At 41.4% G+C, this 22,965-nt stretch overlaps 3 protein-coding genes across 4 annotated transcripts in view; 2 read left to right on the top strand and 1 right to left on the bottom strand.

Annotated features, from left to right (window-relative positions):
- tbc1d9 (TBC1 domain family, member 9 (with GRAM domain)) overlaps window positions 1-6,743 on the top strand; it is a 21,877-nt gene extending 15,134 nt beyond the window's left edge. For both annotated transcript variants that reach the window (XM_085162506.1, XM_085162505.1), the window contains exons 10-21: window positions 441-655; window positions 747-864; window positions 939-1,224; window positions 1,356-1,485; window positions 1,695-1,793; window positions 1,961-2,029; window positions 2,553-2,793; window positions 2,962-3,027; window positions 3,404-3,490; window positions 4,384-4,452; window positions 4,571-4,674; window positions 4,760-6,743. In XM_085162506.1, coding sequence (XP_085018632.1) covers window positions 441-655; window positions 747-864; window positions 939-1,224; window positions 1,356-1,485; window positions 1,695-1,793; window positions 1,961-2,029; window positions 2,553-2,793; window positions 2,962-3,027; window positions 3,404-3,490; window positions 4,384-4,452; window positions 4,571-4,674; window positions 4,760-5,545 — 2,270 coding nt within the window. In that variant the 3' untranslated portion in view covers window positions 5,546-6,743. The remainder of the gene's footprint in view (window positions 1-440; window positions 656-746; window positions 865-938; window positions 1,225-1,355; window positions 1,486-1,694; window positions 1,794-1,960; window positions 2,030-2,552; window positions 2,794-2,961; window positions 3,028-3,403; window positions 3,491-4,383; window positions 4,453-4,570; window positions 4,675-4,759) is intronic.
- On the bottom strand, window positions 6,580-22,965 carry elmod2 (ELMO/CED-12 domain containing 2). Its single transcript, XM_085162511.1, has 9 exons — window positions 22,807-22,965; window positions 20,399-20,546; window positions 20,279-20,307; window positions 19,093-19,190; window positions 18,881-19,010; window positions 18,355-18,488; window positions 16,809-16,877; window positions 16,541-16,674; window positions 6,580-13,448 (listed from the first exon to the last, which is right to left on the bottom strand). The coding sequence occupies exons 2-9, from the start codon at window positions 20,541-20,543 to the stop codon at window positions 13,291-13,293; spliced, it is 897 nt and encodes a 298-aa protein (XP_085018637.1). The 5' UTR covers window positions 20,544-20,546; window positions 22,807-22,965; the 3' UTR covers window positions 6,580-13,290.
- Window positions 9,645-12,526, top strand: ucp1 (uncoupling protein 1). Its single transcript, XM_085162510.1, has 6 exons — window positions 9,645-9,772; window positions 9,994-10,192; window positions 10,649-10,846; window positions 10,935-11,036; window positions 11,370-11,550; window positions 11,973-12,526. Exons 1-6 carry the CDS (start codon window positions 9,647-9,649, stop codon window positions 12,085-12,087), a joined length of 921 nt encoding a protein of 306 aa, XP_085018636.1. The 5' UTR covers window positions 9,645-9,646; the 3' UTR covers window positions 12,088-12,526.

Here is a 22,965-nt window from a genome sequence, read left to right as displayed (position 1 = left end):
GGCCAATTGTAAACCCACAAATGGGTCTCTGAGTTACAGTATGTGCGTGCCAAATAAGAATAATTTGTATTACAGACAGTTTTCTTTGTTGTTCATTTACTCAAATCGGGTTTCAGATCAGAGCTATGATGATTACACAATCAGTTGAAATATATATGATAATGTTTGTACTACTATTTGTGTTTGTGTTATTTTTTAAATTATTCATTAATGCATTTGGTTGTTCAGCTGTTGTAATTCCATTTGTCTGGGATCGAGCTACAGCTGTCATCACACACCTAAAAGATATATTAGATTATTTAAGTTTATAAGTAAATATATTAGATCACTTACCTCTTCATGTGCAATCAATGAATCAGAGATAGATTTGGCATAGATTGGCTGCCCTACTGTGTTTTTCTTATCTTCCAACTTTTAATTCTCGCATTTGTCTTTCACAGGAGCGATCAACGAGATGACCACCCACCCTGGATATTATGAAGACCTGGTGGAGAAATCGATGGGCAAATACAACCTGGCAACAGAGGAGATTGAGCGGGACCTGCACCGCTCTTTACCCGAGCACCCAGCCTTCCAGAACGAGATAGGCATCGCCGCCCTGCGCAGGGTCCTCACTGCCTACGCGTTCAGGAACCCCAACATCGGATACTGTCAGGTGCTCGCATGCTTGCTTTTTATTGGAGCGGCAGAAAAATCAGCAGTCCTTGGCAATGCTTGATTTCTTCTTCTCTTCTTCAATTCCACAGGCCATGAATATTGTTACATCGGTGTTGCTGCTTTACGCTAAAGAAGAGGAGGCTTTTTGGCTGCTAGTGGCGCTCTGTGAGAGGATGCTACCTGACTACTACAATACCAGGGTTGTGGGTCAGTATATGGATGTCGTGTTCTCTCCATTTCACTTTTGTTTTCTGTGTATTTAACATTATTTTCTTGTACAGGAGCTCTGGTCGATCAGGGGGTGTTCGAGGAGCTGGCCCGTGAGTACATTCCTCAGCTCTACGACTGCATGCAGGACCTTGGTGTCATCTCCACTATTTCGCTCTCCTGGTTCCTCACCCTCTTCCTGTCCGTCATGCCGTTCGAGAGCGCGGTGGTGGTGGTCGACTGTTTCTTCTATGATGGAATCAAAGTCATTTTTCAGCTGGCGCTCTCCGTGCTGCACGCCAACATCCACCAGCTGCTGGGCTGCAAGGACGATGGGGAGGCCATGACCGTACTGGGGAGGTAAGAAAAGAGTGATTTTTCTCTAGTGTTTCTTTATCAGTAATAATTGTTAGTTTCAGTATCTTTTACACACGTCAATCAGCCATGATTATCATTTTTGACACCGACTTTTTCAAACTTGTTCATTGCAGGTATCTGGACAGTGTGACCAATAAGGACAGCACCCTCCCACCCATCCCTCACTTGCACTCTTTACTCACAGACAATGGAGAACCACACCCAGAGGTGGACATCTTCAAACTCGTGCGCAGCTCCTACGAGGTAATAAACCTGGATCATGAAGCGTGTTTCGAAGTTTGGTTTTGGTTCTCTGAATGCACTCCGAAGATATGAACTTAGACTTTTATGGGATTTGTTTGGACTTTTACCTGATACAATCCATTTTTTGCGATTCTGTTTTTGTTTTGCTGTGATAACATCGTTTTACCACAGCCAAGCTGACCTATTTCACTTTTTTTCCTTTCTGTCAGAAATTTGGCTCCATTCGTGCCGACGTGATTGAACAGATGCGTTTCAAACAGAGACTGAGGGTCATCCAAACCATCGAGGATACAACTAAACGCAATGTGGTGAGGAGATCATCTTACAGAATCTGGAATTAAGTAAATGTGTTGAGAGGTTTTTAATTGTTTCTTTTGGGCAGAATGCCAGTAGAGTGATCTGATCGTCTGTCCTATATTTACGCTGAATTTCATTTCCTCTCTTCTATTTTTAATTTGGTTATATAATGTTTCAGGTCAGAACCATTGTAACAGAGACTGACTTCAGTATCGATGAGTTGGAGGAGCTCTACGTGCTCTTCAAGGTGAGTTAAAGACAAATCCAGTGACTGTAGATTTAAGCTGTGCTTACAATTTGCTTATACCACAGGTCTGTGTAGTAGAGGTGGGCCGATCGCTGCAAATATCAGTAACATTGATACCAATACTGGTATTGGTATTGGATTGATACTAGTGCAACAGGATCAATACTTTGTTTCTCTCCAAGTTCAGTATGTAGTCCACTGAATTGTGTTAAATACATTAATCTTTAGAGGGGGTGGTGAAAAAATACACCTCAAACATGCACTATGAAAAATGTCTCAAGCTTTTTTTGTTGACTGTCACGTCCATTTTATTCGTAGCCTGTAGCACTGGCTACAGTTGACCCAATGAGCTTTAGAGACAGATATATTTACACTTAAAGTCTCCGATAAACCCAGGTACAAAATACATGAGAAGGTATAAGATGTGTGTTTTTTTTTTGTTTTTTTTTTTGGGCGGGGGGGGGGGGGGGGGTTATTAGCTAATTATCGTTTAGTTTTTAACTCCTCTTCGTAATTTCTTTAGGCGGAGCACCTAACCAGCTGTTACTGGGGCGGCAGCAGCAACCCCACAGAGCGCCATGACCCCAGCCTGCCGTACCTGGAGCAGTACCGCATCGACGTGGAGCAGTTTAAGGGTCTCTTCAACCTGCTGTTCCCTTGGGCCAATGGAGCCCATTCGGAGCCCCTGGCTGTACGCTTCTTCCGTCTTCTTGACCAAAACGCAGATGCCCTCATCAACTTTAGAGAGTTTATCACTGGTTTGGGTAGGTACAGTAAGCTTTTAATCAATTCTTATTTTTCTCAATATTATCTCTATACAGTTAACAGCTTATAACATGACTGATGATGTTCAGCTGGCAAATTGTTTTTGTAATTTGGAGGTAGTTGGAGGTGTAATGTGGCAGATCTCTAAAGCTTTTGGTTGTTTGTAGGTGTTCTGTGTCACGGGGACCTCACTGAGAAGCTAAAGCTGCTCTACAAGATGCATGTCCTCCCCGGTGAGTGCGTTTGGATTCATTGTGGTGACCTTAGAAGGTCTGAAAATGATTTCACACTAGCTGTACAGAAAATGGGAAAGAGAAATGGTTATGTTTCTTGATTTATGTGTTTTTTTTCTCTCCATTCACTGTGGAAATTGCTTTTTTTTTTTAAAGGGCCCGCTTTAATAAACCCCCTGTTGATATAAATTATACCCTGAAAGCTTTTAGCTGAATGCACCCTTATTTCTGGATTTTCATAACATTTTGTCATAGAAACCAAAGGTCCATTATTCGTGCATTTAACTAGTCTGGAGCAGTTGTTTTAAGCTTTTATTGTCCGATCCCACGTGTTGAGGATGTCAAGTTGAATTTTAAATCCTAACTTCTTTAACAGAAATGACTCATGAACAAGAAGAACCCGACTCTGCATTTGAAGCCACTCAGTACTTCTTTGAAGACATCACTCCGGAAACATCCGTCGGTGAGGTTTCGTTCTTTTCGTTGGGATTTAGATTTGTTTTGTTTTTGCGTGAGGAATTATGCTACATAATGATGATAACTTGGCGTGGTTCTCATGATATTTGCACGTGAAACTTCTGTCCTGGTTATGCTTAGTCACGTGATCCTCACATCATGTGATTTGCAAGTGATAGTGTGGTTGTGTTTTCTTTGGCACCACAGGCTTTGGATGCACGTTGTGCACACTGACAGTTATGAAGGAACAGCAACACAAATGAAAGTTTACACGTGTGTTTCAGCAGGTGGAGCATCCATCAAGTTGCCCTAGTTACAATCTATTAGATCAAAAGCTGTTGGGCATCGGAAAAAACTGCTGTATAAATGCATGTGAATGAGGCTTGTAGTAAGAAAGCACAACAAGCTCAAATAGAGTAGAAAAGCGCTAAATAAGAACTATACAACTGTGTGAGTGAGTGAAGGTCCACAGCATTATGCTGTTTTTGAATATGTAGAGCATGAGTCTCTTAGCTATTATGACGTTTAGAGAAGTACACAGGCGCAGATCTAATCTGTGGTCAAATGACTTAGTGGTAACTTTCTAGTGTGTATACTTGTCTGCAGTCTTGTGAAAAAGAGTTTCCATCGGCCTCTATGTAGTTCTATAAAATAAGACGTTTTGTTAATGCAGTGCCGTAGAAAAAGGCTTAAAAAGTGTAGCTTGTCTGGAAGGGCCACCAGGAGAAAGCCTCTTTATCTCTAAACAGAACATGACACAATGACTTAGGTTTGCAAAGGTCGATCTGAACTGGCTCAGTCAAACTCCGGACTACAAATGCTGCTGCATGCTTTAAAAAAAAGAAATTAGAATTTGTAACCAGACAATTGTTTGACCTCAACCTTCCTCTTTCTTCTCAGGCCATGACTCAAAGTGCAGAAATGAGAAGGATGATGGTTTTGTCAGAGTGACATTCAAAACTGAAAAAGGTAAATAACATGGTCACATTTATTACTGCATATAGGTCTGAATGTGTTATTCATGCTTTTCACATTGAAAGTATGATTTAAGCTGGCGAACGATCACATTCTTTGTCCATTTCTGCAGTGAAGAAACTGAACACTCCTGATTACCGCCATTACCTGAAACTGTGGAACCAGGAGATGAGACCTAAACGGGAAAACACAAAAGACCTGCCGAAACTGAACCAGGTGAGACTTCATTTGCTGCATACAAGACTCAGCAGTGTGAAGACACAGCCATCAGTGACCTGTTTTTAATGTTTCTGTCCTGCAGAGCCAGTTCATCGAGCTTTGCAAGACCCTTTACAGCATGTTCAGTGAAGATGTGGCAGAGCAAGAGCTCTATCACGCTACAGCAACGGTCACCAGTCTGCTGCTGGAAATGGGAGAGGTGGGAAAGCTCTTCTCCTCCTCTTTCAGAAAGGACCACAACCAGGAGGGGAACTCGGAGCCGAGCGTGTGCATGAGAGACGTTTTAGATCCTAAAGGCACCCAGGAGGTCCAGGAGCTGGGGGACATTATTGTCCCTGCAGGTCTTGAGAATAAGCCGAGCCCCTGTGAGGAGGGAAAGGGGGATGAATACAGCGAGCAGCTGCCCCCTATGCAAGACATCAAGCTTGAGGACTCGTCCCCTAAAGACACGGGCACTTCCTCGGCTATGCTCATCTCAGACGACGAAACCAAAGATGACACTTCAATGTCATCTTACTCGGTGCTCAGCGCGGGCTCTCACGAGATGGACGAGAAGCTGCAGTGCGAGGACATCGCGGACGACACAGTGCTGGTGCGCAGCGACGGCGGCTCCAACGGCGAGAGAAGCAACCGGCCTCTCGGCGGGGGGCCTCACGACAGAGGCCTGCCTCACAGCACGAGCATCGACAAAGACTGGGCCATCACGTTCGAGCAGTTCCTGGCTTCCGTCCTCACCGAGCAGGCTCTCGTGCGGTACTTTGAGAATCCAGTGGACGTGGCCGCTCGCATAACCAACGCCAAGAATGCCAAGAAAGTCGGGCGCCCCCTGTTGTCAACGAGTGACTATGAGATCTCGCTGTCTGGGTGAGGAGTTATCACTAAAGAACTGTCCTAAAAGGAAAACAAGAGTATAAATCAGTGGTGTTTTGTAAGGAGAATGAAGGTAAGCGTGTCTGTGTGTGTGTGTGTGAGTAATAGCTGAATGAATGGGACCAAAACCTCTCTTAGCAATGTATTTTAAAATAAATTAAAGACTTTTACAACAATCACTAGACTCTGTCCAGCTGAGAAGGAACAGAACATGAATATTACGGTTCGCTCAGATGAAATCCACGTGTACATCGTAGCTGTACTTGATAAAATATCACGCATAGGTGTTAATACTGTAATCTCTATTACTCTTAGGCTATGTAGATGTAAATGTCAGTACAGTTCCAAACTGGGACATCAATAGTCTGCAGTGCGTACGATCACCTAACGTTATATCCGATCAAACTTGTTGCTTCCTTACTTTACGAATTCCATTGACTGCTAATGAAGACATTTCTTTGTTTCTCAGTGGATGAAAATGTGAAAAACACAAAAGAAAACCCATGAAAATTCATAAGAGTGATTTTTCCTGGATTTCCATGTAAACTCTTTTCAGCACCTCTATAAATTTAACACAGTGTGTCACTTTGGCAAATTTCGTATGCATATTTGTATGCATACGAAATCTTCCGTGATGTTAACTTTCAAAATACGATCCTTTTAAAAGCCCCAGTTCATTTTATCCAGTTATAATAACTAGTAGGAACCAACCTGTATAATCAAACTAATAAAAATAATGATGGGGAAAGGAGAAAAATGATCCACATAAACAGTTTTAATTTCTTTTCTTTTTTTTAATTAAGAAGAAATCCAGTCATGCCTCGTTACTACAGACAAAAGTGTTGGTCGATGGTTCAGGAAATCAAAAAAAGTTGTGTGTTCAAGGAAAATGATTAGTACACTAAGATGCCGTTAAGAGTCTGCACTCTCTTTATGTTTACAGCAAAATCCACTAAGATGTGTTTCCTTGCCTTCAGGCTGGCTGTTTTGTTTTTGCTTTTTTAAAACTTTTTTATCTTTATGCTCTGTACATTTTTACGTTGCTTTTTTTTTTTTTTAATTAAAGTTGTTTTTTGTGAATACTTTCGATTGTAAACGCCCAGTGTTTAATTTATTACTCTGGGTTCTGATGCATTGTATATCACTCCATCCTATTAAAGTTACAGTTTGAATGGTTCAATGCTGCACAGTAAAATGCTTCCAGTCCTCTTTCTTCTTCTTTCACTGACCTCATATTGCTGAGCGCCTACAGTCTGAAAACAAGGAGTGATACTGCCATCTGGTGGAAGATTGGTTAACATGCTGATCTCCATTAATCCACCCTAAACACCAACTGCATCGCCAAAGGGCTGTTCATACACTCGCTGTACACTTTATTAGGTATCCTAGTACCGGTTTCGATCCCCTTTGGTCTTTAGAGCTGCCTCAATTCGCCATGACAGAGATTCAAGAATGTGCTGGAAACATTCCTCACAGATTTTGGTCCATGTTGAGATGATGGCATCACACAGCTGATCCATGATCTGAATCTTTTGTTCCACCTAATCCCAAAGTTGCTCTGCTGAACTGAACTTTGGTGACTGTGAAGGCCGTTTGAGCACAGTAAACTCTGGCATTTCTGACCAGAGAACTGCTGCTCGCTGAATATTTTCTCCTTTTTTTATCTGCAAAAATTAGAGATGGCTGTGTGGGGAAAATCGCTGTAGACCAGCAGTTCCTGAAATACTGTTGGTAACAGATTACTGTACTACTCTGTGCAGCTGGGTTGTTCGGTGTTTTTGATTGTCTGTGGTGAAAGAGTACATGAATGTGTACTCTTTTACTCAGTAACAGTTCGTCTCTTTCTCCCTCCTGGACTGCACACAGTGGGGCTGTGGCCCAGGTTAACCAATCACAGCTCACTGAGCTCATTTACAGCAGGACTTTCTGCTGAGTGTAAGGATTGTCTCTTCTCAGACAAATGATAGAGCTATAAATAATTAATCTATTAGAATTTGTTTTCTTCAGGCTCTTCAAATACATTTGATTTGTATTTTCTTACACCCCCTCTAATGTTCACCATCATAAGTACATACACACATGAACGGGCATTTCAGCTGTGATTTATAATTATCTTATATAGGGAGGAACAGAAAAGGCTTGAGTTTCTCCATTCAGTTCTATTTATCTAACTCAACCCAACATTTTTTAATCTGCAGTGTTTATTATTAGTGTACGTTTTACATTGCCATTACTTTTTGCAATTTCATGCCTTTTCATGCCATGGTTAGCACTGTTGCCTCACAGCAGTAAGTTCCTGGGGCTTCTCTGCGTGGAGATTGCATGTTCTGTGGGTTCTCTGTTTTCCCCTCACATACATGTGTGGGGTTAGGCTCATCAGGGATTGTAACTTCACTGAATTGCTGTCGGTCTGTGTTAGCCCTGTGTCACACTGTCCAGGGTATACCCTGCATCTTGCCCTGAGTATCCTGGGTTAGGCTCCAGTCCCTCCTGTAATGATGAAAAGCACATATAAGCTCTTTAAATATAGAGATATATCTGTAAGCTCTCTGAACATCACCGTATAAACAAAAAAGGGCTGAATTGAACTGGAAATACTCAGTGTAACTATAAGTATTGCAGTTTAATACAACACTGCAATGAATCTAATTTAACGAAGGTTGTTAAGCTTTAGTTGAAACAGTTTTTCAGGGGTATTTATTCAGTCTTGTAGAGGGTAGTTTGTGGTGTGCTCAAACCAATATGTAGAAAAAATGTTTAAAAACTAAAAATTTGATGACAAAAGAGACCTGATGATTATAAACTTAATGGCAATAGTTTTAACATAGGGCTGTCGAATGGGACAGCATTAGTAAACGTTATGTGGGAATAATTCTCAATGTTTTTCTTGTCTTTGCTCTTTTTCTAAGAATCTACATTTTCCATACTGTTACGTACATACACCATGTGTGATGTTATGAACAGGAGCGACTGCTGGCAAACTGCTGAGAGGCCAAACATGGTGTGATGTAAAGTTCTTATCAGCTTCACTGTGAACTTCAGTCGCCAGCTGACGTCACCACACTCCCACTTCTGCCCCCCAGCCCAAAAAAAGCACATCTTTAACATGAAATGTAAAAGCTGTTAGACTGAGACAGATAATAGAAATCATAAATGAGGGGTAACAGAGCAAAAACTGTATGACACAACAATGCTGCTGATAGCACAGAGGGGTAATTTGCTGTGAGGCTCAACCATAAAGTCTGTGGAACATATCTTGATTTAGCCGGTCAGCTCCGAACGCTGTTGATCACAAGCTTTTTGCTGTCATTGGCTGAGAGGGGAGACGAGCCTCTGGTGAACCCTGACACCGATCTGTTATCGCTGCTGCTTGTGGCACACAGTTCATCTGAACAGTTAAATAATTATTGAAACAATATTAAAGTCGGTTACAGATCCTGGATAGAAGAAAAATCCGCTGATAAACAAATTCTACCAAGTGAAATGAAAGAAAATGCACACTCCACAGACTATATTTGAAAGCATGAACATAATGTTTAGAAAGATCGTCATCAATTAATGACACCTGTGGAAATTTGGATGGAAATAATCGTGAGTTTCACACACTCGAAAAACGGGGAAGTTATATGGTTGTTTTTCTGTGTGAGGTGACTTGAACATTGACTTTCTGACAGTCTGTGGACTTTGAGTTGACCCAGGTGTACAGGAGTACACAGTAACGCCTCTCAGAGGATGTCATAAAAACACCAGCCAGAAAACATAAAACCACAGCAAATGATGAGTCTTTCCTTCCTGCTGAGTGGGGCCCGGTGTGGATTTTAATCTGACCAATCGCATCCTGCTCGGTACCAAAAAACCCACCCGAGGATCAAAAGGAAATTTTAATTTCAGACCACAATTGTAAGTGTGTTTCATGTCTTGAGCATCAGTCCACTTTGATTATTGATTAACTTTTCATTTAAACAGACAAATGATTTGTACAAGAGGTTAATGTTTATGTGGTTGCTTTCCAGAAGAGAACCTTACACTGATTTTTTTGTGTGTTTTAATTGGTATTTCTCTGCGTGGATGCATACCTGTCGTCCCAGCAGTAGGAAACATGGTAGGACTTAAACCCTCAGACGTTCCTCCTCCTTTGGGTGTGAAGATGGCGAGTGCTGGAGCAGCAGCTTGTATAGCCGACATGGTCACATTCCCTCTGGACACAGCCAAAGTCAGACTACAGGTACTAACTGTGCTATCAATATGATCTTTAGCCGGTCTTGCTTTGCTGTAGCCTACTGTGGGACACAGCGTGATGTTTGCCTTATTGACGAAGAAGTCAACTTTGTCCACTTCAGCACCCTTCGGTCAAACTTCTTCACCTTTCTGAACCGTTTGGTCTTAAGCTTTCTGCTGCTGCTCCGTAAAGCTGGTTTTAACTTTGAGGACAATGTGTGACCCCAGATTCAAGGAGAGAAGAAGGCAGTGGGGGACATCCGCTACAGAGGGGTGTTTGGGACCATCAGCACCATGATCCGAACAGAAGGGCCCAAGTCTCTGTATAATGGTCTGGTTGCTGGGCTGCAGAGACAGCTGTGCTTTGCCTCCGTCAGAATCGGCCTCTATGACAACGTTAAAAATTTCTACACCGGTGGCAAAGACAGTAAGTTGTTGCCTTTTCATTTATTTTTTGGTTAAGTTCATTAAACCTTCATAATTGTTCTTACTGGTGACAGTCGTGATTTCGAGATTTAATATCCAGCTGTCAAAAATCAAAAAGATGTTTATCAGATAGATGCAGTCGGTCTTATATTCCCTTAGATAAGGAATTCAGATGAAGGAAAGCTTCATTTTAAAAATAAAAAAAGTGGGGAGAGTGAAGGAAGGCTATGTCTTGCAGACAAACATGCAATAGATAATTTACGCAGAACAGAGGCTTTTCAAATCTGATAAGTTAAACAAGATTTAGGGAAAGTGTTATCTCCCTCTTGAAAGCGATAAAGGATTCTCACAGTCTGGGTTGTTGAATCCGTTTCTTATCTTCCTTGTTAAAACTGATACTAAAATGATAAGTTCTCAAGCCTGTTATTAAAATAACTAAGTCTTTCCTTCTCTCCAGACCCTAGTGTACTGGTACGTATCCTGGCTGGCTGCACCACAGGCGCCATGGCGGTGTCCTTTGCGCAGCCCACCGACGTGGTCAAGGTTCGATTCCAAGCCCAGATGAATCTGGACGGAGTGGCCCGCCGCTACAGCAGCACCATGCAGGCTTACAGACACATCTTCCAACACGAGGGCCTGCGTGGGCTCTGGAAAGGTACCTTCTTTGAGTGATGCCCATTATTTAAAAAAGACAAACCAAAACATCCTTTATCAATAATGATTAAAGTATCCGTTTCCCTCAGGAACATTACCCAACATCACAAGAAACGCCCTGGTAAACTGCACAGAGCTGGTTACATACGACCTGATAAAGGAGGCCATTCTTAGACACAAGCTGTTGTCAGGTGAGGTCAGCTCACAGTTGTTTGCCTGAGCTACACAAACCCACACACACACATTCACAAAAACAGAGTCCCCGGGAGACTGCTGATTGGGCAAAAAATCCACACACCCTCTCACCTCTTTAACTGATACCAGCACAACAGGCTCCTACAGTACAGGACACAGTGTATTTTCTCTTTATGGTGCAGTGAGTACAATAGCAATATATTAGCATTTATCTCTAGAACTTATATTGCCCCATTCAGACGATTGCACAATCCACTGACATGTTTTTCTATGTCGCACAGCTTAGAACAAAGACCGTATTGTAATCTTTTCCCCAACTCTGTCCTCAGACAATCTGCCGTGCCACTTTGTGTCTGCGTTTGGCGCCGGCTTCGTTACCACAGTGATCGCCTCCCCGGTAGACGTGGTAAAGACGAGATACATGAACTCACCACCGGGCCAGTATAAGAGCGCCGTTAACTGTGCCTGGACCATGTTAACTAAAGAGGGGCCAACAGCATTCTACAAAGGGTAAGCCTCTTCACCTGCGCCGCCAACGATCAAGAGATCCAAATATCGATAGTATCGATACTTTTATTTCCTGCACGTTCAGTATGGAGCCCAGTGAATTAAATCGGGATAAAAGGAAAAATATTCTTCAGGCATACAATATGAAAAATGTCTGAGTGTTTTTGTGTTGACTGATCCTTCTACTCTATAGCGGCTTTAAAAAAAAAAAAAAGGTGAAATGAGAGGTGTGTTAACTCATTATTGAGTAAAGTAATCCAGTGGTCATTAAAAATTGATGATTCATCTCATAAATCATTATTATGCTCTCCTCTAAATAACATTAGAAGTTAAAAGTATTGGTATTGGTATCAATCCAAAAAAAATTGCAGCATTGCATGACACACAATTTCATTTTTTCACTCTTCACTTTTTCCATTTTGTAGATTCGTGCCCTCATTCCTGAGGTTGGGATCGTGGAACATCGTGATGTTCGTCTCCTTCGAACAAATCAAACGAGCCATGATGGTCACAAAGCAGAGGATCGAAGTGGCTAATTGAGATTCCTCAAAGTTTGACTGTAATACCTGAACCACAACCAGACTGGCACCTCAATGAGGAAACCCTAGTAACAATAATTTCTTGTGTTAGCCTTATTTAACAAATCCACTGTCCTGTGGTGAGAAAGGCGGAAATCCTTTGTTGAAAAAGGATTGCCTCCTGAAAAAGTATTGACTTTATGCGCATGAGGAGACACAGCCTTCTCCTTTTATATTTATAATTTGCCACAGTGAGTCCATTCCAGATGTCATGGAAGGGAATATTACAGAAACATGCCAAGTTTGCACTGTGCCCTGTATGACTAAACCTGTCAGTTTTATACGTTAGCTAGCTTAAAGCAGTGTGCCTTTACACTGAACGACTGGTACCCATAATAAAGCATAAAAGGATGTGTTTATGCAGGTCCTGAATTTACCAGACTTGTTTTACACAAACTGTTGTGGTTTGTTTTTGCCTTTTAAACACATGGACACGAAGCACATTTCAAAACAAATCTGCATTTACTAACTTTGAGTGAGTGAGATGTGAGTCGTTACATACATTCCTCAAATGTAAACCCACGGCATAAAAAGATCAGGTCATAAAAATTCAGCATCAGTCTAAAGATACACAACGTTATGAAAACAGGAGCTTAGTATAGTTTAGAGTTCCACATCACTAACAGTACATTTTACAGTACAGATCAATGACATCAGTGGGGACACGTTAAATCATGCAAGACTTTTAAGCTGACAGCACCACAAGAGGAAAAATTAAGTGGAAATCACTCCTCACATCAAGTTTTAGCCATTATCTCTTAACATAAACTTCAAATTCCTGAGCAGGACTTCTGTCCTTTCCTGTCTTTAAATATAACAATTTGGCTGCTTGCTCACTCAAAGTGCTTAAAGCCTCACAAAACGACGGATCCGTTACTTTCTCTACAGTCCTCTTTGTGATCGAAAGCCCTCTGGAATGGTTGTTTTTGAGGTACAGGGCGTTGGATTTGTGCTCAGTTTGAGAAACTTGAAATATCATTACAACAATGATACGTGCATTATGAATGAACCACAAAACCAAACACAAGAGGATTTATTGGTCTGGATCTTGTCTGGAGGGGCCGAACAGTATTCAGTCTGCGTTTAGGGTTTTAATGCTCAGCTACGTTTACGAGGAACTTTCCTGCTTCTCCTTCTACCAATCGTAACATCGTGAAAAACGCTTTTAGTTCTTGGAGCCGACAGTCAATGTGAGACACACACCAGGGTCCTGTAGGTGTGTCCTGACTATGTTATGGAATTTTTCTCTGTATTGGTTGAACTGCATGATGCTCTCGGGTTCTTCTGCCACCCAGAACTTATCGAATTCATACGCCAGATAGCCTGTAAGGAGGAAAGACACACATTTTTGAAAAATTTACCTTCTATCAGAAAATGTTTTTGTTTGTATACACTCACCAGGCAACTTCCTTAAATACACCTGTTCAGTACACTGCTCATTACTGCACATTTAATTGGCTGATCACATGGCAGCAACTCAATTAGGCATGTAGACATGCTCCAAGTGGCCTACTGAAGTTCAAATTGTGACTTAAGTGACTTTTTAAGTGACTTTAAATGTGAACTGGATAGCAGTGCCAGATGGACTGGTCTGTTTCAGAAACTGCTGATCTGCTGGGATTTTTCCACACAACCATCTTTGAGTTTAAAAGGGAGGAAATATTCAGGGGTCACCAAAATTGGACAACAGAAGAAAATTGGAAAATGTCGCCTGATCTGATGAGTCTCACTTTCTGCTGCAACATTCAGAACTTGGCAAAAATACCATGAAAGTTTGGATCCCACCTCAGGCTGCTGGTGGTGGTGTAATATTTCCTTGGCACATTTTCTTGGCTCCTTTGTACCAGCTGGGCATCATTTAAACACCACAACCTACCTGAGTATTATTCCTGACCATGTCCACCCCATTATGATCACAGTGTAACCATCTACTGATGGCTGCTTCCAGCAGATAACACATTATGACACAAAGCTCAGACCATCTCAAAGTGGCTTCTTGAAGTCAGAGCTCTTTTGAGCCAACCATCCCTTTAACGTTAACTAGTGATGACTTCATGAACTTCTTCACAAATAAAATTTTTATCATTAGAGAAAAAATTACCAATAATCATCCCACAGATGTAATATTATCTACAGCTACTCTTAGTTCCATTGATGTTAAGTTAGACTCTTTTTCTCCAATCGATCTTTCTGAGTTAACTTCAATAATTACTTCCTCCAAACCATCAACGTGTCTTTTAGACCCCATTCCTACAAAACTGCTCAAAGAAGTCCTGCCATTGATTAATTCTTCGATCTTATATATGATCAACCTATCTCTAATAATCAGCTATGTACCACAGGCCTTCAAGGTGGCTGCAGTTAAACCTTTACTCAAAAAGCCATCTCTAGACCCAGCAGTCTTAGCTAATTATAGGCCAATCTCCAACCTTCCTTTCATATCAAAAATCCTTGAAAGAGTAGTTGTCAAACAGCTAACAGATCATCTGCAGAGGAATGGTTTATTTGAAGAGTTTCAGTCAGGTTTCAGAGTTCATCACAGCACAGAAACAGCTTTAGTGAAGGTTACAAATGATCTTCTTATGGCCTCTGACAGTGGACTCATCTCTGTGCTTGTCCTTCTTGACCTTAGTGCAGCATTCGATACTGTTGACCATAATATCCTGTTAGAGCGATTAGAACATGCTGTAGGTATTACAGGTATTGCACTGCAGTGGTTTGTATCATATCTATCTAATAGACTCCAATTTGTGCATGTAAATGGAGAGTCCTCTTCACACACTGAGGTTAATTATGGAGTTCCACAGGGTTCAGTGCTAGGACCAATTCTGTTTACATTATACATGCTTCCCCTAGGCAGCATCATTAGAAGACATAGCATACATTTTCACTGCTATGCAGATGACACCCAGCTCTATCTGTCCATAAAGCCAGATAACACACACCAATTAGTTAAACTGCAGGAATGTCTTAAAGACATAAAGACTTGGATGGCCACTAACTTTCTGCTTCTTAACTCAGATAAAACTGAGGTCATTGTACTCGGCACTGAAAAGCTTAGAAATATGGTATCTAACCAGATTCTTACTCTGGATGGCATTACCTTGGCCTCCAGTAACACTGTGAGGAACCTTGGAGTCATTTTTGACCAGGATATGTCCTTCAACGCACATATTAAACAAATATGTAAGACTGCGTTCTTCCATTTGCGCAACATCTCTAAAATTAGAAATATCCTGTCTCAGAGTGACGCTGAAAAACTAGTTCATGCATTTATTACTTCCAGGCTGGACTACTGCAATTCATTATTATCAGGATGTCCAAAAAACTCACTGAAAAGCCTTCAGTTAATCCAAAATGCTGCAGCAAGAGTACTGACAGGGACTAGAAAGAGAGAGCATATTTCTCCTGTTTTGGCTTCCCTTCATTGGCTTCCTGTTAAATCCAGAATTGAATTCAAAATCCTGCTCCTCACATACAAGGTCTTAAATAATCAGGCCTCATCTTATCTTAATGACCTTGTAGTACCATATTACCCTATTAGAGCACTTCGCTCCCACTCTGCAGGCCTACTTGTTGTTCCTAGAGTATTTAAAAGTAGAATGGGAGGGAGAGCCTTCAGTTTTCAGGCCCCTCTTCTGTGGAACCAGCTTCCAGTTTGGATTCGGGAGACAGACACTATCTCTACTTTTAAGATTAGGCTTAAAACTTTCCTTTTTGCTAAAGCATATAGTTAGGGCTGGACCAGGTGACCCTGAATCCTCCCTTAGTTATGCTGCAATAGATGTAGGCTGCCGGGGGATTCCCATGATGCATTGAGTTTTTCCTTTCCAGTCACCTTTCTCACTCACTATGTGTTAATAGACCTCTCTGTGTTGAATCATATCTGTTATTAATCTCTGTCTCTCTTCCACAGCATGTCTTTTATCCTGTCTTCCTTCTCTCACCCCAACCAGTCGCAGCAGATGGCCGCCCCTCCCTGAGCCTGGTTCTGCCGGAGGTTTCTTCCTGTTAAAAGGGAGTTTTTCCTTCCCACTGTCGCCAAAGTGCTTGCTCATAGGGGGTCATATGATTGTTGGGCTTTTCTCTGTATCTATGAAGCACCTTGAGGCGACATTTGTTGTGATTTGGCGCTATATAAATAAAATTGAATTGAATTGAATTGACACATGACATTGAGGTCACTGTACAAAAATCCACTGTCACAGTCAAACTGTGTGACGCCATCATGTCAATATGGGCCAAAATCTGAGAAATGTTTCCAGCACTTCATTGCCATGAAGAATTACAGCAGCTGTGAAGCCAGAGAGGGGTCCAACCCAAGATTAGCAATCTTGAGACTGCACCTAATGAAGCCACCGGTGAGTGTAGAATCAGACGCACAGAACAAAAAGCAGTGTGATTCGACTACTCACAGTACAGCTGATGAAAGTGCTGGAGCTCAGGCGTGCCCTGCACTGCGTTGTAGAAATGTGGTTTCAAAGCGCCACTCTTTAGCAGGCTGTAAGCCATCTCTGTCAAGTTGATCCCAACTATTGCATAGGAATACCTTTAAAAAAGTATAAAGTGCACTGTAGAAATGACATACTGTGCATACGGAAAACGTAATTTCAAAAAACGAATAAAGTCTACATCATGTGATACAAACACCAGTGGAAGGTATATGAATCGAAGGTCTCTTACCCTAGTTTAGGATGGTTTGCATGAGACAACACCTGCCGAGCCTCCGCTGTGTAGTTTTCACTGAAAAAACTGCAAAGAGCCAAACAAATTAAGAGTTTATTTACGGTCTCTTGTTAACCAATAAACATGACGTCAAACAGAGTCTGCATGATTAAACATGTTGAGGTCACATCATTCTGACCTACAGCTTTTAAAAATAAAGTTAATGTGTGTTTGACTGGTGCTGCTTTACTAATTTGACACATCGCTTGTCATTTTGTGTCCTCTTGTCATCATCAGTCGAAAGAACAAGTCAAACGAGTGACTGACGTGTTGGGGGTTGCCTTTAAAGTCCTTCAGCCTCAAAGTCAAGTCTGTCTGACATGCTGTCACGCTCTCTTCGTCCTGTTGAATACTGGTTCTGCTGGCTCATTATTCAATACTTGGAGGAGGAGGTGTTATGACAGTGCACTGACTGTTTCTTTTTATAATCCTCATTAACATTCTCTTCTTTTCTTTTAAACCCCTCCTACAGCTGACTGGCTGTAGAAGCCAACCTGCATGCATTTAAAGTCAGAGGTGGTAAAACAGCCACCTCTACTCCATCAGCACCACTTTTGTCTTTAGTTGCTATCTCTAGCACTGTTTAATTATTTTTCGCTGAGTTGGGAGTTACTGACAGTCCTTCTTTACAGTCTTTGTTTCAAATATTATTTTATAGGTGAAGCCTGAATCTTGTTGGTTCAAAGCCCTCTCCTTCTTGTGTTTGTTTCTGCCGGGGCTCCCATCTACCTTACTTGGTGAGGTTTTGTGAGTAATTATTGTTGTACCCTAAAAATTATCTGTTGGGTTACACTGAGCCATGGATTTGGAGTGGAACAGTGTACCTTATACGTACCCTTTGAGCTGTATCTACAACCACCTTTCATAATCTGTGTAAGCTGAGGTAATTAAAAGTATTTCTCATCAAAACTTGAGTGGAATATAATCTTAGGATAAGTACTGTTGTCGCTTCTTGTGTGTGGATCGGTTTAACCATTAGAGTCTACTAAATATAAACATTCAACAAATTCAGCCAAAAAGCACCTGATGGGGGAAAAATGTTTCCAACAATCCTCAAACTTCATTACAAAACCTATAAGAGCTGATGTGTGTCAAAGTTCATGCATCTATAATCAGACAGATTGCACAAATATGACCTGCAGCAGGCGTTCCCGGAAAAACTGTTTATTGTCCAAAAAACAGAAATGTCACAGATTAGACTTTGCCAATAGGTACAGAGGCAAAATGCTAAAATGTAGGGGGAAGAAAATAGAGGAAACCCAGAAGCACTTCAACACTGAATAAAGGAATTTCCTGTGGAAGAGCCGGCATAAGAGAGTCATAATGTCCCTCACAAGTTATTTCTGCTGAACGAAGCAAAACAAGCTCCTCATGACAAAGGAGTTGGTGTGTACATAAATGTTACACGACAAGTTCACATCCCCCAAAAATTCTGAATTTCGTGTTGTTGTTTTTTTGCAATGAACTCGATGTTTGAAGGCCTTTACACCGGTACTGTACTCACACGAGGTTGATCAGCCCCAGCAGGCCCATCCCTCTGAAGTCAGTCTTGGGGTCCTCCCCTTGGAATCCAATGTCTCCCCACTGTTTGGTTATCCTGGACTCCAGCTTGACTTTTGGCATCAAAAGGTCCCAAAGCTACACACACACACACACACACACACACACACACACACACACACACACATGCAAACACAAACAAACACATGATCAAATCTGTTTACTACAATAACTTGGAAGTACAATGATGCCTAATATGACCTTGTGCCAGCATTTTAGACTCCCATCCAACAACTTACAGTGTTTCTATGCTGATATGATGTTAGACTGTGGTATTATCTTTACTATGTGAATTGATGTTTTTAAAAAAAAAAAAAAATCCTAAATGCTACTTTTAGTAATGTGCAGAAATAATAATAAAACACATTTTTCCTTAGTTTACAAATCTTGGTTCAAGTCTTATCTTAGCAGAAAGCCTGTGCATATGGACACAGCTTCACTGCTATTGCTCTAGGAGCAGGGATCCATACCTTCAAAAGCATGGCCTCGTGTTCAGGGTTGTCTGAGCTGAAGACTTCCTTTCTCAAGTCTTCTACAGATATATACAAGCTGTTGTATCCTGTTATCTGCAACAGGCAGATGTGGAGGCTCTCTTTGAACCTGCAACGGAAGATCAATTCAATCACATTCAAAAATCACTCTTACATCAAAGAATTGCAGCTGACAGGCAAAGTAACCTTACTTGGGATCTTTTGCAGGTTTGATGTTCTTCGCTTTCATAATTTGATCCACACATTGCTCTAAGCTATCCTTAGTGGTTTCCAACGCTCCTCTTAAAACCTGCAGAGGAAGAGCGCATGCTAAAGTTATAGCACAGAGAGCTACCAGACAGAAATCTGGCACAAATGCTTTTAGGTCATTTACAACCACAGTGAAAATGACTATTTTTTCAAAGTCAACCTCAGAAAAAGAAAAAGATGACACAGCTAATCTCTTCTTGCACCTGCACAGACTATTGATCTGAAAATGCTTACAAAGCCATATACACAGGCATGATATGTGTAATCAGTTCACCTAAACTTGGCTAGGGTAGTGAAAGATAAAGCAATGATTAAATTCTGGGGATATACTGCGCAATAAAAGATAAAGAGGTCAATAGTGAAGGAAAGGGTGATTCCTTCCCACATCTGTGGGCTCGGAAAGCTTTCAGATTACTTGAAAATCCACAATGCTCCAGTCATGAGGAGTTTATTACACATATCTATCTACACATTCTTAGTCTCCAAATATTAAATATTTTTTCAAATGTTAGACACCCAACATCTTTTACTGGCCTGACAGTGCTAAAAGTGGTGAGATAACAGATTTTATTTATGACAGTGCTGAAACATAAACTGGAAAAAGAGTCCTAAAAAACACACACGCACGCCTATAGAAGCTATTTCTGCTGTAGCTTTTAAGAATGTGAGTCTTTAAAAAGGAAAAAAGAAAAAGAAAGAGCAATTACTGTCTTGCAAAATGTATTTAAACTGTTGTTTGCCTTTTGGCTGACAGCACTTGGATTTTCTTTGTACCGGTTTGTACATCGGCACCTAATATATTAACTTTTTTTTCCATTATGGCCTATATCAAATAACTACTAACAACTAAATTTTAACTAAATGTTGTAAAAAAAAAGAATGCACATCTGATACAAAGATCATCAACGATATTTGATTGCAGCCACGTGAAAACAAAATCAGACAAACACACCCCCAGCATTAAGGAGCCGCAACAGGAAATCAGAGGAGCTGAACAGATTATCAGGATCATTGCCAATTAATGTTTGTGCAGACCCACTGTTTGTCTTTTAACAATATAAAACAATTAGTTCAGAACTACTGATGGTAAGCACGAAAGAAAAGCCAACAGTGGTAGAAGGTTCTTACCTTGTTCTTTGATGACTGAAGAGAGTACTCTGCAGGAGGACACGAGAAGCACATTAACACTGCAGAGAAAATGTATACTTGGATGCAGACGTAGAGCAGATTTGGGATGATTTAACGCACCTGCTTTTGTAGTCCTGGCTGCCCCTGGCTTGTGTCCAGAGCATATTCTCTGCAGCTCACATGTCCCCGTTACTTGTCTGATGAGCCATTTCAACCAGTATCTCAGGAAGGATGTGTAGACATACTCCCAGATATATCCAAACATGTTCTAGGACATAAACAGGGAAAGGTTCACAGATTACTACGGTGCGAGAAATATCCTGAAGACCCGAGGACCACAAAACTATTCTGGAGTGTAAGTTAACAGAGGTGGAGGAAGTACAGCTTTCATTATATTAAAACCACCACCTTGTACAAGAACAAACCCTGTGATGAAGTTTTACTTAGATAATCACATTTCAGAATTCAAATAGCTTTTATTAGTAAGAGTGAAAGGGAAGGTTCACACTATGCAGTGAGTCCTGTGATGATGTACGGTTTGGTGGCGATAATTAAAAGATAGAAGGCAGAGCTGAAGATGTTAAGGTTTTCATTGGGAGTGACCAGAATGGACCAGATTAGCAATGAGCACATCAGGGCGATCGTGGATCAAGAGTTGGGAGTTTGCCTTGTAATCGGAAGGTTGCCGGTTCAAGCCCCGGCTCGGACAATCTCGGTCATTGTGTCCTTGGGCAAGACTACCGCCTACTGGTGTTGGCCAGAAGGGCCGATGGCACGATATGGCAGCCTCGCTTCTGTCAGTCTGCCCCAGGGCAGCTGTGGCTACAACTGTAGCTTGCCTCCACCAGTGTGTGAATGTGTGTGTGAATGGGTGGATGACTGGACTGTAAAGTGCTTTGGGGTCCCTAGGGGGACTAGTAAAAGCGCTATGCAAATACAGGCCATTTACCATCAGTACATCTGAGTTTTAGCAGTTTGAAGACAGAGATAGACAGGCAAGACTGAGATGGTTTGGACATATGCAGAGGAGGGAAAAATGATGTTAAAGATGGAGCTGCCCGGGAACAAGAAAACAGGAAAGCCACAGAGTAGATTCATGAAGGAGAACATGCAGAGGGTTGGGTGTGACAAAGGCAGATGATCCACTGTGGCATCTACTAAAAGGAAAAGCCAAAAGATGCAGGCAACATATCTGTATTCGTGTTTACCTGAAGTATAAATGAAAAAATAAACTAAGAAGCTAAATTATTAGTGCATTGGTGTGGCTACAGCTCATTAAGCAGAAGCTAATCTAATTCAGTTTTTTTGTTTTGTTTTGTTTTGAATGAAAGAGGGCACTTTTTACAACAGAATCCAGTCTTATTCTGAAGCACTAAACAGCATCAAACTGAGAACAGCTTCTTATGTTTGTCCTCCCTTTCGCATACACGAGCAGATTATTACTTTGATTCTGATTTATTTACATAGCGATAACGTTTGGCTCAAGGTACTGTAAGATAGGACCCTACAGTATTGGAGCAATCAAGCGACTATGAGCAAGCACTTTTGTGACAGTTGGAGGGAGACAGGACAAAAGGTACACTATGGGAGAGAGAACACACAAATTTAAGGACAAGCACTATATAAACATTTAGGGAGTGAAAAGAGGTGAGTGAAGAAGAAGTGCTGAGTGCATCACATGAGGTCCTACAGCAGTCTGGGCCTGTTGCAGCATCACTAAGGAATACGTCAGTGATAGCTGATCCAGCCCTAATTATAACCTTTATGAAAAAGAGCATTTTTAAGTCTAATTTTTATTATTATTAATATGTTTGTTGTCGTTGTTTTTATGGACATGGAGTATATTGTGTTCAATTGATATATGTTAGTGCTAAAATACACAATTTAACCAACACTTTTATGACACAGTGAATAAATGCACGTGAATATTACAGGCAAATAAGTTATTCCAACACCTCTAACTTATATTGAACTTTGGATTTGATGGATTTTGGTTCCTGAGTTGGACTCATGTTGCAGATGCACTTCACTGCCGTCTGTCACAGTGACAGTGGCAGTGACCACGTTTTTGGAGCCACTGAGGAAGTACTCTGCTACAAGCAGAGTAATCTATTGCTCAGTGCAAGACATGATTAGTTAATCGTGGGTCATCGCTAAATGCAAATTAACATCCAACAATAAAAGCGCCGAGTAGGTATGAGAGAAGAGCCCCCGCTCCTACAGCCAAAACAATGGCTAGCACTGATGCTAATGCTAAGTTCGGACATACGTGGTCATTCAGTTTATTTACAGACACTCTGGGAGTTTAACGGGGCGTTTGAAAGCGGTGCATGTTGATGCTAGCGAAGTGGTAGTGAGCCACTTTTGATATTAATTACGTAAAGGAGCATACCGGCTTCTAAATTCCCCCAAATGACCCGGTTCAGACAACAGGTTGTCATTGTCATTCGTCTGACTGGTAGCTAGCAACACCACGCTAACCTACTTTAAGTTTCGTACGAGTAGCTGATGCGTTGGGCAGTATTTACCGTGAGGGAGTGGTGATGCTCGTCTTACTCTCCAGTCGTAGGGAAAACGATGCCAGACCCAGGATACAGTCTAACTTAGCCGCAGGCGGGTGGTAAGGTTAGCGGCGGTTCGCCTGACAACAGGCTGGCTGTGATGCGTTCACTGTCTATACAACTATA

Source organism: Neolamprologus multifasciatus, chromosome 6 (assembly GCF_963576455.1).
Source record: "Neolamprologus multifasciatus chromosome 6, fNeoMul1.2, whole genome shotgun sequence".
Taxonomy (NCBI): Eukaryota; Metazoa; Chordata; class Actinopteri; order Cichliformes; family Cichlidae; genus Neolamprologus; species Neolamprologus multifasciatus.
Note: the sequence above shows the minus strand (reverse complement) of the source record. Positions and strands in the feature narration are given on the sequence as shown.